This window comes from Eublepharis macularius, chromosome 11 (genome assembly GCF_028583425.1).
Source record: "Eublepharis macularius isolate TG4126 chromosome 11, MPM_Emac_v1.0, whole genome shotgun sequence".
Classification (NCBI taxonomy): domain Eukaryota; kingdom Metazoa; phylum Chordata; class Lepidosauria; order Squamata; family Eublepharidae; genus Eublepharis; species Eublepharis macularius.
Genome location: NC_072800.1, coordinates 48,306,600 through 48,321,458, shown reverse-complemented (window position 1 = coordinate 48,321,458; position 14,859 = coordinate 48,306,600). Strand labels below are relative to the sequence as shown.

The 14,859-nt window shown below is 48.7% G+C and overlaps 2 protein-coding genes across 2 annotated transcripts; both read right to left on the bottom strand.

The window, feature by feature from the left end:
• Positions 1-1,460: 1,460 nt before the first annotated feature.
• Positions 1,461-3,707, bottom strand: HOXA6 (homeobox A6). Its single transcript, XM_054990905.1, has 2 exons — positions 3,257-3,707; positions 1,461-1,856 (listed from the first exon to the last, which is right to left on the bottom strand). The coding sequence occupies exons 1-2, from the start codon at positions 3,705-3,707 to the stop codon at positions 1,597-1,599; spliced, it is 711 nt and encodes a 236-aa protein (XP_054846880.1). The 3' UTR covers positions 1,461-1,596.
• Positions 3,708-9,148: 5,441 nt separating this feature from the next.
• On the bottom strand, positions 9,149-12,552 carry HOXA7 (homeobox A7). The gene is given in 3 exon segments (XM_054990907.1): positions 9,149-10,939; positions 12,069-12,455; positions 12,458-12,552. Coding segments are annotated over 3 exon segments (741 nt in total). The 5' UTR covers positions 12,522-12,552; the 3' UTR covers positions 9,149-10,649.
• Positions 12,553-14,859: the final 2,307 nt, after the last annotated feature.

Sequence of the window (14,859 nt, the reverse complement as noted above, 5' to 3'; positions counted from 1 at the left end):
TTGGCCATTTTTAGCCTGCGAAAGATTGCAAATTCAAATCAAAATAACTTATAGATCTTTTTAAAAAGTAAGAAGGGGTTTTTTGGGAGAGGAGGAGGGAAAGAGAATAAATCTCAGCATTCTCGCAACAATTGCTGAGGCAGCGCTTAAAATGGAGAGAAGTGGGGGGGGGCATCGATCGAGCTGGGTTTAAGACGTGCAGATTTGAAATAGCAACTCGACTACAATAGAAATGTGGCATGCTATACTTTTGCACAGGGCGTAAAATCTAATATAATTAAACAACCAGCACCATTACGCCTATCGCACCTCCCTTTCTTTTCCCACAAATATAATACATCCTTTGACAGGAAAGTATTGTTTGTGGGTTCACTTTTTAAAATATCAGAGCCGGCATCCAAATGGAATACCCTTCATGTCAAAAAAGATCTCCATATTTCTTTGTATGCATATGCACATCCAATATGTATATATTGAACGCCAAACACACATACATGTATATACTAAACTACATCCCCCCTGCAACGCTGTGAGAAGAAAACCGTGCCTTCTCTCCCCACTCTCAATAACAATCTATGTGAAATCCTATGATCGGAGCTGCGTTTCCAGATTATTATTATTATTATTACGATCACTATTTTTATTAAGGAATTTAACAAAACAAAAAGCAGAGGGAGAAACCCCACGGTTTAGTAGTATTCTAGCCATCTGCCAATTCTCTTTTAAACTCTATCCCTAAAATGAAAAAGTTCTCGGAGTAGTCAATGGACATCTTTTCTTTAGTTCTAACAAGAACTCGAGAAACGCCCCTTCCTGGAGACATTTCCCCTCCAACAATTATAGAGTTCTGTTTAAGGTGTTGACTTTTTTAAAAATGCAGAGTTTTGAGTATTTTTTTAAATCTGACTTCTTTGGAAATACAGCTGGCGAATTATGAACATTTTAAAGCCATTTTGAAAGAAAAAAATTACACTTGACTATTACATCCCCCCTCGCTTCTTTGTCCTTATTATATATTTGAATCGTATGTACAAAGACACACAGTTTCTTAAACCACAACATTTTTGAGCCATAAAGATGCCAGGAGGGACCCGTTGAAACCAGGGGGGTCTTATTTCCGAATAAATGGGTTCAGGGCTGGAGTGAAAGGGTGTACAACAAAGAGCAACATTCTATCCCGGGTCACCAGCAAAAAAGCCTGCGCATCTCTGGCGATTCTAGAGCACGGAGGCTTCCACTTGCGCCTTTTGCCCGCAAGCGAAACCCACCAGGTGCTCTGCCTTCAAAAAACGTGGCTGTGCGTTTTGGAAAAGGAATCATGCTCAGATCTGGGGCACTAAACCCAACAGTCTATGCTGGGGGGACCTGAGCGCGCGCACCTCGCCCTTCTACAGCCAAGAATTCGACTGCTTGAGAAATTCACAGTTAATTGCGAACGTATCTCTATATAAATAGGCATATATTTGATCAAGCCTTTCCGAAACAAACACAAAAAAGCCAAGGGGGGGGGGTTAGTGGGACGAGCAGAACCTGGAAAGGGAGGGGAAAGGAGCAAGATACCAAGACAAGGTCTATTCACTTTGCTTAAGCGTGGTCTTACTCCCCTGGCTTCTCTTCTGTTTCTTCGCTGCCGGGCTGTGTTGAATTGATCAGTTTGCTTTCCTTTTTCCACTTCATGCGTCTGTTTTGAAACCAGATTTTAATTTGCCGTTCTGTAAGGCAGAGGGCGTTTGCAATCTCAATCCGTCGCCTTCTAGTTAAGTATCTGTTATAATGGAATTCCTTCTCTAACTCTAAGGTCTGGAACCTGGTGTAGGTTTGCCTGCCCCGTCTCCCATGCGTTCCATATACTGTACCTGTGGAAGTAAAGACAGCGAGATCTCAGTCGAGCGGGGCCTAACGCTCTCTGTCGCTAAGGTTCAAGAAGCGGCTCGGGGTGCTGGGAACTTATTTCCCCCTTCCCCTGCAGACTCCATAGTAGGAGAGAAGGCTCAGGCACTTTTCTAGTTTGTGGGATTTTATATTTATAAATTTCCTTAGGTTCATGATTTAGGAGCAGGTTTGGGGGAACCAGATGAAGGAAAAGCTAAATTTCCCACAGAACTGGACACGCGGTTTCCCAATGGCACACGGATGTACCATTAGGGCCTTGTGTGGTTACTCTCTGTGGGGACACTACAAACACCAAGAAGAGTACTTGGTCTCGATCCAACCAAAATTAATCCTCTTCAAGCCCCATTGATTTCAGTGGGAGATACAAGCATGTGAACGTACTTAACCCTCTCCTATTCAAATCAGTGAGACTTGAGATTCGAGAGGACCGTGCCCCTTCGTGGTCATGGAACTGCAGTAAACTCACAGTCAAACCCTAAATATACCTAAAGTCTCCTATATTGCGGTAAAGCCTAGGTCCAAGTAAGCCTAGAAATGAACAATAGTTTTAGGAGAGAAGAATTGGCCATGGACTCTTAAAATAAGAAATCTATTATAAAATTACTAAGTGGCTGAAATGACTGTATTGCGTATTCGGAAAAGACTGCGGCACATACAGTGCTGAGTTTTAAGAAATGCAAAGCTACTTTACAGAAGAGTTGTAAACAATGCCTGTGCAGCTTGGGTTTTTTGGGGGCAGGTCTCTTTCTCCTAGTGCAATCCCTTGTAAACTTTCACATAAAGAAGGGCAGATGTTGAAATTCTGCCCCCCCTCAATGATTAGTGTGTGCGCGCACATATGATAGAAAACGTGCATTCAATAGCTAAGACTAAGGCACTAATGAGCGGGAGAAGGGAGGGGGAAGACCCAGCGTGTCTTGCAAATATATGGAGTAGTCAATATGGGGCTGCAGTCTTTAGCATCCGTCTTGGAGTCTCATAGGAGGAGGAGGAATCTGTGTGTTATCACTAGCATTATGATGACTACTAAAGTTAATCACTTGGAAGTCCATCACATTCATTTGAATGGAACTGGCTTTCAGTGAAGTGTATTTAGGAATGCACTCTTCCCCCATTGATTAACCCGAGCGGGGGGCAATTTTGCTTATGAAAAATGGGGTTCCTTCCAGGTAGCTCAAGTGTCAAGGTGGAAAAGAACGTGGGGAAGTGTCTCGAGTTACCCCCGGGCTTGCAGTTGCCATTGCTCTTGGGAGGCAGCCCGACCCGAAGGCCATCCATTCTGCGACTGATCCCCCTCCCAGAAAAGCCCCTGCTCCCGGCCGCCCGCCCCCGCCCCACTTCTTGGCGGCGCCCCCTGACTTACCCGCGCAGGAGTTCATCCTTTGCATCCAGGGGTAGACGGGGCTGCTGTACTTCCGGTCGCTGCCGTCGTCATTTAGGGCTTTGGCCGGGCCGCTCTCGGGCTTGTAGTGCTGCTCCGCGGCGAAGCAGGGCAGGTAGTCCCCAGGGTGGCCGGCCCTGGGCTTGCCGCTGCCTGAGGGCGAGGCGGCGGCGCCCAGCTCCTTGTCGGCATAGAAGCAGGAGCCCCCGTAGTCGTAGGCGGGCCGGTTGCAGGCGAGGACCGGGTTGGCGGACTGTTGGTAGAAGCCAGGTGAGGAGTAGCTCTTGTCCGGCAGGCTGCCGGCCCCATAGGAGGCGGGGAAGTGCCTCAGAGCCTCGTAGCCTGCGGGGTAGAGGGGCAGCTGCCCGAGGAAAGACTCTTGCCCGCCGGGCAGGCTCCCCGGGAAAGAGGGATTCACAAAATAGGAACTCATGGGCGCTCCCCAGATCCTGGACCGTGATTTGTTGTGTATTAGTACATCTGGCTATAACTATTAGTAGTCATCCAAGTGGTTTGTTTCTGGATGGCCGAGCGCCAAAAGCGACAGCAGCAAATAGCACCAGCTGACGGCCGGGCGACCAATGAGCGAGCGGCGGAGGGCCTTCTCCCCTGGGACCCGCCGCCACCGAGCCGGCAAAGTTACAAACAACAGCCCCCCCCCCGCCCCAGCCGCCTCCGCCGCCGCCGGAGCCCGGCAGATGGATGGCAAGGCGCAGGCAGCCACCTTCCAAGTGCCAATGGAGGGAGGGGTGGGCAGGAGGGGGCGGGCGGGCGGGCGGGGGGGCGTGCCTGGGTGGAAACGAAGGGGTTCACCTGGGGCCAAGAGGCCGGGGCTGGCGGGGGGCACCTGGCCGCTGAGACCCAAGGGGTGCTTCTGCGAAGGGAGGGGGCGCCGCCTGAGGCTAGGCCAGGGAACAGCCCGGAACCCCCGCCCCCTCCCCACAGATGAAAGCGAGAGGCCGGCAGGCGCCTGAGAGCCGTGCCCGTGGTACCTGGGCCCTTCTGTTTTTCCAGAGGACCCTTCTCGGCTCTCTGAAACTGCCTGGGCGGAGAGCAGCGATCACCGCAGAGGCTCAGTTAGGCCCCCTCCCTTCGCCCGTGAGTTATCCCGGAGGAAGACGCTGTTCCGCACCAGGCACGTCCGCCCCGAATGTGTCCTTTGGGGACCTCCTAACAGACCACACCGAGTCCAGCTCGGCCCATTCAAGAGCGTGCCCGGAACCAGGCAAGAGACTGCGCGGGCGGCGGCGGGCGGCCACATTTACTGCGGCGACTCTTCCTTTTGCTGGAGGTCTGCAGAAAATTCTCTCTCGAGGAACTGAGCCAGAGATCCGCGGCTTCGAAGAGTGGGAAGTTTTGCAGTTAACCGTTTGTTGAGTGCTACTTGGTTTTTATTACTCCACCAAGTAAAAAGAGGGCCTTGTTCGTTTGTCGTTGCTACTTGAATAGGGCCAGATAATAAGCCAGGCCGAATCTCTCTCCTGCCTCCCCCTCCCGAGCCTCCATCCTGCCAAATCTACCAAAGCGGCTGACTTGGGCCGCCCCTTCGGACCGTGTGATTCAGCCGGTTTGTTTTCCGTTTTGAGACTCGCCGGCCTCTTCCTTTGCATCTTCTCGTTTCCATCGTGGCAAATCACGTCAGACTCGCCTATATAAAAACTTCCAATTCGGGCCCGCTGTTCAAGGGGAACTTTAAAGAAAGAACGCAACCCCTTGATTTCAGCCTCAGTTCTAAACACAAATACCACCAGCCCCTTTCCTTTCTGTGCCAATTGACGTGGTTTTCACACTTGCTGCTTTTAACCGCCTGGGCGGTTTGAATGGGCTCCGTAATAACCGGCCCTCAATCGGTGTTGGGCTGCTGCTGTTGAGACTTGGATTGTTTCATTTCCGGAGTCCTATTACGGGATCTATAAAACAGCAGTAAGTTAAAACACCCCCTCCTCCCCCCTCCCCCCGCCGCAATCGCGGGCATTGTTTGTGCCTTCAACTGGAGTTTCACAGGGAGCTCTCGATTGCCTCCAATAATGAATTTTCAAAGGGACTCCCCCCCCCCCTTAAAACAGCGACTCAAACGTAACCAGTAAGTGCAACTGACAACACAGGCAAAAAATGTGCATTGATTCAGAAACAGGAAAACAACCACTGTTGAAAATAAAAATAAATTGCCTTTCAAAGATTTTTTTTTTACGGCGCAGACACAACCCCCACAAATCTGTTTCTAGTTAAGTTAGCAGAATAACCGGCAGAGACAGAACAGAAAGAGAGAGGAAAGATCCCCACAGCGCAACGACAGCAACACCTCTTCCTTGCCTCCACTTTTAGGAGAAGTTGTGGTGTAGCTAGATATCCATTTTACTCTTTTCAGCGAGAAAGCGGCCCTCTCCCCTTAAGTCACCCCGTACAAACCCTGTGTGAGAGGGCTTCTAAACGTATATGTTACAGGAAATGGAGGGCTAATTCGACGGGAGAAGCGAGAGATCTCCTTGAATTTATTTTGACTCAGTCAGTGGCAAAATAGATCCGAATAATCAATGAAAACGCAAAGGAAAAAAAGATCAGCGGGCAAATACGATGGCAGCAAGTTATCCAGCGAACGGCCCCCTCTCCAGATATCTTGGTTTCATCCTAGCGAATGAATAACGTCCATGTCTGTTATGAGTCAAGTTCCCCCCACAGCAGAGCCCCCGAGAGCCACATCTGCCTAACAGCAGCGTTGCCAAATCCGTTACCTTCTCAAACGAACAGAGAAGGGCTCGGAGAGGCGCATTGCTGAGCGGATCAAGGTAAACAGACACCAGGCAGCCCCGTTCGAAGCAAAACATTTTAAAACCTCCAAAACTCTTGAAACAGCAGAATGCGTTTATTTTAGAAAGGGCGACTCCCACTTCAACAGCAGGAGGTTCCTCCCCTCCCTTCACTTCCATCGAAGTCGTAAGTCAAACAAAGTTGGGCTACAGGTGCGGGGGAGGGCAGTTACCCTCTTAAGCTTAAAAGCCCCTTTCCTGTAAGGCACAAATCCACTTACAAATCCGTCTCATGTTCAGAGATGTAACAGAAAGCAACTTTTAGCTAATAGCCGCTAATCCAAACAGTTCTCACAATCCCAGCCATTGTTTAGGTTGAATGTGTAGTAGTAGCCCCCGTAGGGCAGCCTCAGCGTTCATCGTGCCAAACATTCAGTTCAATAACATAACTCAAGGGCGTCCCGCTCCCTTCACCCATACGCACAACTTTTAAATTACCGGTGTAAAAAATACCCTTCGGTAGATGAGGTCAGATAAGACAATTGAAAGCCGATCCCCCCCCCCCTCGGAGTTGCTAATTGTAAGCAATCCATTCGGTTTTTTAAAACAGGCGCTTGCCTTGGCCCTCTCCCCGCCTAGTACCTCCTTCGGCCACACTGTGGCAGCACTGAGTACACTTCTTGGCGATAAATAATCCGACATTCACTGCAGCTGCAGTCAAGCAGATACTGCAATGCAATGCGCACGTAATTCTTTACCAGCTCAGAGAAAACAGAAGAAACACTTCGTTTTAAATATCAAAGGCACTCGCCGCTTATTCCTAACAACAGTAAGGGATATTTGAAAATAGAAATATTGCAAGATCGCAGAATCAGAAATATTTTCCACCTCGAAAACTATTGGAACAGCAATACAAAATGGGCGAACCACACATTCCGAGTCCTACGAAAATCTTACGTCCAGACCTACCACCACATCCCTCCAGAATTTTAAACAGAATGTCCTCTTATTTCATGCACCTTGTATTCCCCATCCGCCCCCAAATCCCCTACATTTTGAGAATCTGGAATGCGTTCCCCTATTTTATTTCAACCTTGATTACCATTAGAAAATAAACGACATTTCCATGCTTTAGAAAAGTCTATAATGCTATCCAGGTTCCAAAATGTGTGCAACACATAATCAATAAACAACTCCGAATAGATTATCTGATGTTAGCAGAATTGATCCTCTAAAATGAGGAGAAACACTATCGAGATTTTATTGACATTAATATTATATATTTTAAAAATACACCTTAGAAACAGCAAACAAATTCAACGCGAGAAGACAAAACAAGTTTTTTGGTAATTGTAAGGAGCATTCTGCGTTTCTAAGAACATAGCACTTAATTAGATGGTTCGCACAATCCGCCAAGACAACCTATTATTGGTTTAAAAAATGCCTGATTTGCATTGTTAAAATGACACAAAGATAGGCTGGTCGGTATCCGTTCCCTTCCTGCGCTCAGCCCAAGTCCAGTAAACTGAGCCTTCCTCTGGTGCCATTACTCGTTGCTTGATAAACATGCTATGTCTGATATATAGATGTGTATATATATGAATATACACACAGAGAGGTTACTTTTCCAGGCGGCTTAATGCAACCAGGTTTGCTCGCTCATTTCTCTGCATTTCTCACCTTTAGGTTCTGGCTCGCAGGAGCCCCTTCGACTTTGACAGCTGTCGTTTTGGCTGCCCCGGAGACGAATCGCCCTCCTTTTGGTGCCAGAAGAAGCAGGAAATTAGCCAGGTTGCGAGTTGAAAATCTGCCACTCCAGCTCTTTGAATCCAATATGCCACACCTTCCGGCGGAGGAGATGGAAATTGCCATCCAGGACCCGTGTTCGAGGCGGCTGCTTACGCCGAACCTCCATCCTCCCGGCTCCCTATTGACTTACAAAGGACGCATGATAACCGGGGGTGGGGTGGGGGGACTGAAAAGCCAGAGACATCCGAAGCAGGACGGAGCTGAGCAAAAGAATGCCGCTCTATTCTCGCCAGGGAAATTATAAAAAAGTTCATGTTCACGGTTACCATCCACATGACCGTCGGCGACCAATGGAGAAACCGAACCACTCATAAAGTTGTATTGCAAAGTTGTAAATTTTCATAAACAACAACGGATTTATGGCCTTTTCCTCATCCCTAAGAAAGAGGCAGGACTTAGAGAGGCGCCATTTTACCAGGGAGGCAGACCTAGATTTTTAAAGGACCCACCGCTTGGATTCCCTTTTCCTCATCATTAGGAAAATTGTGCGGAATGCCTTGAGAATCCCGCAGTCTGCAATTGCGGCTTTCTTCGGGACTCCTCTTCGCCTCCCCTTTTTACCCTGCTTCCTCAGAATTCCCTTCCTAATTGTGCTATTTTTTAAACCAGCCAGTCTGCTTCATTAAAAAGAACAGAAATTGCTTGTATGGAAAATATGTGGAAATATACGTTACTTGTGTATGTGTACACTTATGTGTACATTTCCTGGGCTGAAGGCGCATCGTGTGCACCCCGCGCGATGTGCCTTAACCCTCCCCTATTTCTCCCAGATTTTCGCATAGCAACTTTGCCCAGATGCGGATTCTCGGGTCTGTCTTAGAAAATGGCTTTTAACCACCCAAATCTAAAGCCTCCTTATATTTTGAAGGCTAAATGGAGACTGTAACCCTATGCCTACTTACTTAGAAGAAATTATCACGGAGTAGAGTGCTATTTGCTTAGGAGCGTGCTTGGGGAAAAGGTGTCCTTGTGGTTCGACTGGTTCCTTGCCATTCAGATGAATAAACCTTTTATTTCGCCTCTCTTTCTCTTTTTTTCCACATGGAAAAAAATCCCACTTGGAATCTAGGAGATTAAAGCACAACTGTAAAGCGTGGAGAATGCGGATCTCCCCACCGGGCCAGTTAGACCATTTAATTACACCTATCACCAGGAAATAGATTTTAGGATCACAGCAGTGCTTACTTCCAAGTATTGGGTCTGGTGTATGGAATAGTTTCCCATATTGCTCAGGAACATTTTTTCCTCTTTGCAGCCTTGCATTTGTATCTTTGTGTACACGTATGTGTGTGCACACGCCCAATAAAGACAGACCATCCATTGTCAACAAGCATTTTTATTTCTGTGTAACATAAAACACACTGAACGTGAGCATACAGGAAAGCACTTCCAAAGAGAATTTACGCACATTCAAAACCGCCCCACCCGCAATTTTTTAAAAACACGGAATACCTCAATGTTCACATGAACACAGCGAAAAACACTTTGTAACATACAATTTATGAATAAAGTATAGCCAAAACTTTCCAGGCGCAATTTATTTATACAGAGCTGTCAACATGACATCATGCTACGAAGTTACCCCAATTAAATACAGATTCCCTAGCTTATGAGGTGATATGAAGTCCAAGACAACAGATATGGCCGAAGTGGCCTTTCAATATACAAGAGGTGTTAATTGTTCACGCCGTTTCATATGTATGCCATTCAGGTCTTCAGGATGACTCGGGAAAGGGGATTGGGGAAGCAGGTATATGGCCGCAGCCTAGATTCACAAGAGCCACCCCCCCCCAACTGTATCAAGCAGAACGAATGATGGAAATCCAAACATCTAACCGGAGGCTGAGAGCTCAATACAAAATGAAATACAGAAGATGAAATCGCTTTATACAATCTTGGTGAGAATTTCCTTAAAATTCAGACTGGAGAAGACACGAGAGTTTTATGTTGCAGCATATCACTTAATAACAGCCTTGGAATAAATATATTATTATTTTTACTTATTTTTAAATTATACTCAGCAATACTCGGCTCCAAATTCTCTGTCCGAGCTATGAAGGCCGCACCCCTCCCCCCAATTCCTTCTTCTCTGCGCTTCACCTCCTGCAGGCAAGTAACATTATCTTGACTCTTTCCTTATTAATAAAATACAGTAGGGCTTTGAAGATAGGTAGGCGGAGCTAGTTAATAGGTAGTTTTGAAAATAGGTAGTACAAATCACTGCTGTTGAGTCTAGTGGTTCAGCCATTGATTTTCAAGGATATTTTCTTCGGTCCCCCCCCCTTTCGATTCATAAGGTTATCTTAACAACAAACAACCCCCACCCCCACCCCCCACTAATTGGAAGTACACAGACCTTTAGTCTACGTTAGGTAGTTTGCAAATGATCCCAAAGCATGCCCTGCCCTTAAGGGCTGATTAGGACCACTACAGTCAGGTAGTTTGTTTGGAAGCTTTGACTTTTGCGTGTGTGGATTGAGGGAGCCCCATCCACACATACATCTGAGCAAGTAACCAATTTTGTTTTCAGTCAGAAAGACCATGAACACGTTTTGCAATGCAATATTTTAAACAGAGGCCTGGACAACCCAAGGCAAAGGGGTCTCGGTTGCGTAATGAGAAGTTACTCCTAGTTTACACAGGGGGTAATCTAGGGCATTCTGGGGATGCGGAAGATCTCTCGACTAGAATGGCGGTGAGAAGGGTCTTCGACTAGGATTCTCCGAGGGCCTTTTTGTTTCCCAAGGGAGCGTTGCCAACTGTCCCGTGCCTGCAGAACCGCCGCCCCGGCCCGGCCCGGCCCGCGGAGAGCGGGGCCTTTATTCCTCCTCTTCCTCCTCGTCCTCCACTTTCTCCACCGAGGCCGTGGCTGATGCGCCGTCGTTGGCCGTGGCGGCGCCGGCCCCGGCGCTTTCTTCTTTATGCTCCTTCTTCCATTTCATGCGTCTGTTCTGAAACCAGATTTTGATCTGCCTCTCGGTCAGGCACAAGGCGTGGGCGATCTCTATCCTCCGCCGGCGGGTCAGATAGCGGTTGAAATGGAACTCCTTCTCCAGCTCCAGCGTCTGGTAGCGGGTGTAAGTCTGGCGGCCTCGCTTCCTATCCGGACCTGAAGAAGGGGGGCGCGGAGGTGGAGAGAGAGGAGCAGAAGGAAAAGTTAGAGAACCAGGAAATGGAGACGAGCCCTCTGGAGGGGGAGGCCTGCCGGGGCTTTGCTCGCAGCGAGAGGGGACCCGAGCTTTGCTCCCCGCTCCCTTACGAAGGCATTTCGGACCCAGCCAACACACAGGTCGGAGCGGACCTTTGCAGCATAATTTGCAGCAGGTCGACTTGGGAGAAAGTCCAGCGGAGACTCACGCCTGGCTCAATAGGCTGCAGGCACAGGCTCAACTTGTCTGAAATGCTCCAAGTAAAGGGGGGGGGGGGAGAACGCCGCTTCCCAGCCCCTAATTATACATATTTTAAAAGCCGGGGGGGGGGGAGAGCTCCGAGGCAGCCGCAGTCAGACTCCCCCAGATGCCCGAGGAAGTCGAAACCACCCGTGGCTAGAACTCGTGCCTCTCTTTTCTACCGTTTAAACCAGCTTGTTTGTTTCCTGTCCTAGACCAACCAGGTCGGTCAACATTGCTCCCCGACCCCTTTCTCATTTCCACATTTATAACGGATCCATTCTTTCCAAGAAAGAAAGAAAGAAAGAAAGAAAGAAAGAAAGAAAGAAAGAAAGAAAGAAAGAAAGAAAGAAAGAAAGAAAGGGGGAAGGGAAAGAAGAAAAATCGCATTTTTTTGCGCGATCCAAGAATTAAAAACCTCTCGGGTGTCTTCGCAGGCATCTCCACGACCCCCTTCCGGCCACCCCACCCTCGCTTTTCTCTCCCGCGTCTCTTTCCGAACCCGCACCTCTTTCCTGCCACTCGGAACCCCCTTCCCCATGTGGTCCTCTCCGAGCACCTTCAACGAGCCTTCCCTGTCGAACCGGCCGAGCCAACCCAGCGCTCCGATTCCATCGCAAAACCGGAGTTCAATAAATTTACGAGGCTAGATCCCATTAATTGGGCAATAAAAAGTTTTATGAGACTCATTTACATACAATGCCACAGGCTTTCTGCGCAATGGCGCCGCTGCACTAATTAAAAGCAGGAAGGCAGGCGCGCTCCTTGCGAGTAAGCCTGCGTGCTCCGCATTGATTTGCCTGCCTGCGATGCCTTGGAAGTTCGCCCCCTTTCCCCCCTTCCCCATACCTGAAGACCTCATCCAGGGGTATATCCGGAAATTACCCTCTGGCTGGCTGTGCAGGTTGTTTTCCTCCGCTTTCTCACAGCTGGATTTGGTTAAGTCATTGCAGAGGACGGGAATGTTCTGATCAAAAGAGGAACAATGAAGGTTGTAGGCATCTGAGCCCAGGCTGTATCCGGAAGAGAACGGGCTTTGATATATGGTACTGTTCACATTGTACAAGCCAGGCATGGAGGAGGTGAAGGCGCTACCGCCTGGTCCATAGCCGCTTCTCTGGGAGTTGGTAGCAAAGGAGCAAGACGTAGGCTCTGCATTTTGGAAGAGGGAAGCGGCCCCCGCCGTATATTTGCTAAAAAGAGCGTTCACATAATACGAAGAACTCATAATTTTGACCTGTGATTTGTTGTCCGGTAGGCTTCGGTGTCGGTTTTACGAGGTAGCGTGATATATGATAACATTACACCCCCAGATTTACACCAAACCCCATTTTCTTTTGGACTGAGCTGCCTCCACCACGTGACCAGTCATATGACCCCGTCCTCCAATCTCCTCCTGCATCACAGGTGGTATAGATCAGGGTGGCTCACAAGATCCTATAATGGAAGGGGAAGAGGATCAACTCGAATGCCCGACAAATTACGAGGCGAAGGGGGACTGGGGGGCTCCGGGGCTGCCGCGTGGCCTCTGTGCTTTGGGCAGCTCCGAGCCCCCGGAGAGCGCAAGAATAAAGGCTGGTTCGGCTCTCATATGGAACTTAAATCGAGGCTTTCGAAATACAGCGCTGTCTATTTCTCCCCGTGTGTCTTGCTGGGGGGGGGGAGGGGGGGCTCGCGTTCCTTTAGTGACTTTCGCAGTTATGGTGCAGACACGATTCAGGTTAAATTACCGCCCTCAGCCTGCAGCTATCTCCCAGTACCCCCCAGTTTATTACACCCTGCTTGTTTCCCTCATTCCTTCTGCTTTGCTGTATTTCACCGTCCCCTAGCCTGAAAACAATGAGGGGGGGGGAGAGGACAGAAAATATGCCCCCCAAACCTCTAGCCCATAAAAAACCCACTGTGCAGTCAACTAAAATTGCGAGATTCGCTTTTTTATAAAAGCAGGCAACACCAAAAAAAGATTCTGTAAATCATGCGTGCCTTTTTTTCCTGCGGGAAAGGAAATAGTGAAATATTTATATGGGAGGTTTCCTAATTTGCTAACAGATTTATTAAGATATTGACATAATGCATTCGGCTAATCTCTTTGGGCGAGATGAATGAAGCTTTAGGAAAAGACTTTTCGTCCCTCTCTCGCTCTCTCGGCTTCTCTCGCTGCAAACTGCGCTGCCTCGAAATGCGGGAGCCGGAGATGATTGGCGATCCCGCAAGAGCTGGACTGAAAGGGGTCCTTCAATTCCTCTCCCCAAACAGGGCCAACGCTCTCTCGGGCCCATTCCCCTTCTTCCAGGAAAGAACAGAGAGGGGATTTTTTAAAAATTGCAAGGCTGCAGCCGGTGAATCTGAAAGGTTTTGCTTCGTCCAACTGCAATATAAAGTCATCCCTCCACCAGCAACACTGGATTTATTATTTACCTTCAAAGAAGGTAAATAATAAATAATCGGCACCTTTGGAAATGAGGCCGATCTCTGAAAGGGGCTTGGTCCCTGCTTTTAAAAAAACCTCTCTGTGCTGATAGCAAAGCAGCCCCCCTCCCAAATGTCTAAAAATTCCGCTCCCACTCAACAATAAGGCTGCTTCCCATTGAGGATGTCGTATCCTACCCTTCCTTTAAACGGACCATAAAAGTAGCTTCCTTCCTTCAGACGGGGAGTTTGGTAAAGCCAACTTTTACTGCCCCTGCTATATTGCACCCCATAAACGGGAAGGAGGACAATGGGATTGCCCCGGAAATTCTCCCTTTAAATGATAGAGTTCGGTATCCTGTGTGTACAAAGAAGTTCTCAGCAGTTTAAACGGTCCTTGCAGATATTTCGCAGGGACCCTTGAGAAGGTAAACCCTTTGAGAGAGGCTGGGTAAGGGTGCCTACTGGACCCACAGCGACGGGGCTGTTGGGCGGCACCGCTTGCAAAGGAATAATAGGCCTGCTATTTCCTAATAAAGGTGCAACGGAGATGGGGGGCGGGGGCTGCTGAAAGTCTACCTCGAGGTCTGAGCAAGGGGCTATTTCTGAACAAACAAACCGCCGCTATCAAGGGCACTCGCCTGGTTTTCTTTCTGCGCGGTGGAGAAGCGCGCCAGGATGGCGACCAGAACCCAAGGAACAAAAGAACAACCCGAGCTGGCCGTGGTGGGGGTGGAAATGCGCCCCCCCAATCATCCATTTTTTAAAAAATGTGTATATATATATATATATCCTGAGAGAAATAAGAGGGCAAGTTAGAGGAAGGCGAAGCAAAAGACCTGCAAAGCAGCCGAGATCAAAGCGGCGGAATGGGACGGCCTTAGACCAATCCACTGCTCCTCTGGTCCCCACCGCTGCAAGACGCCCGGAGAAGGCAGCAGCAAACAGCACCCGCAGTCTAGACTGCGGTATTGATAAGGCAAGACAGGATTTTAGAGATGAGCCTTGAAAGGGCACCGCTAAGTGCAACTGCCGCCTTAGGCCGAAGGGCCAAGCCACACGCCCGGCCCCAAACCCGTTCGCCAACCGTGTGGCTTTTCTGTCGCTTCACGGTTACCTTTCCCTGAACCCCTCTCTTGAAACGTTTGCCCCGTTTCACAAAATCTCTGCTGCACAAAGGAGGCTCCCGAGGAATTTCACAAGTCTCGTCTCTGATAAGCACTTCGGGAAT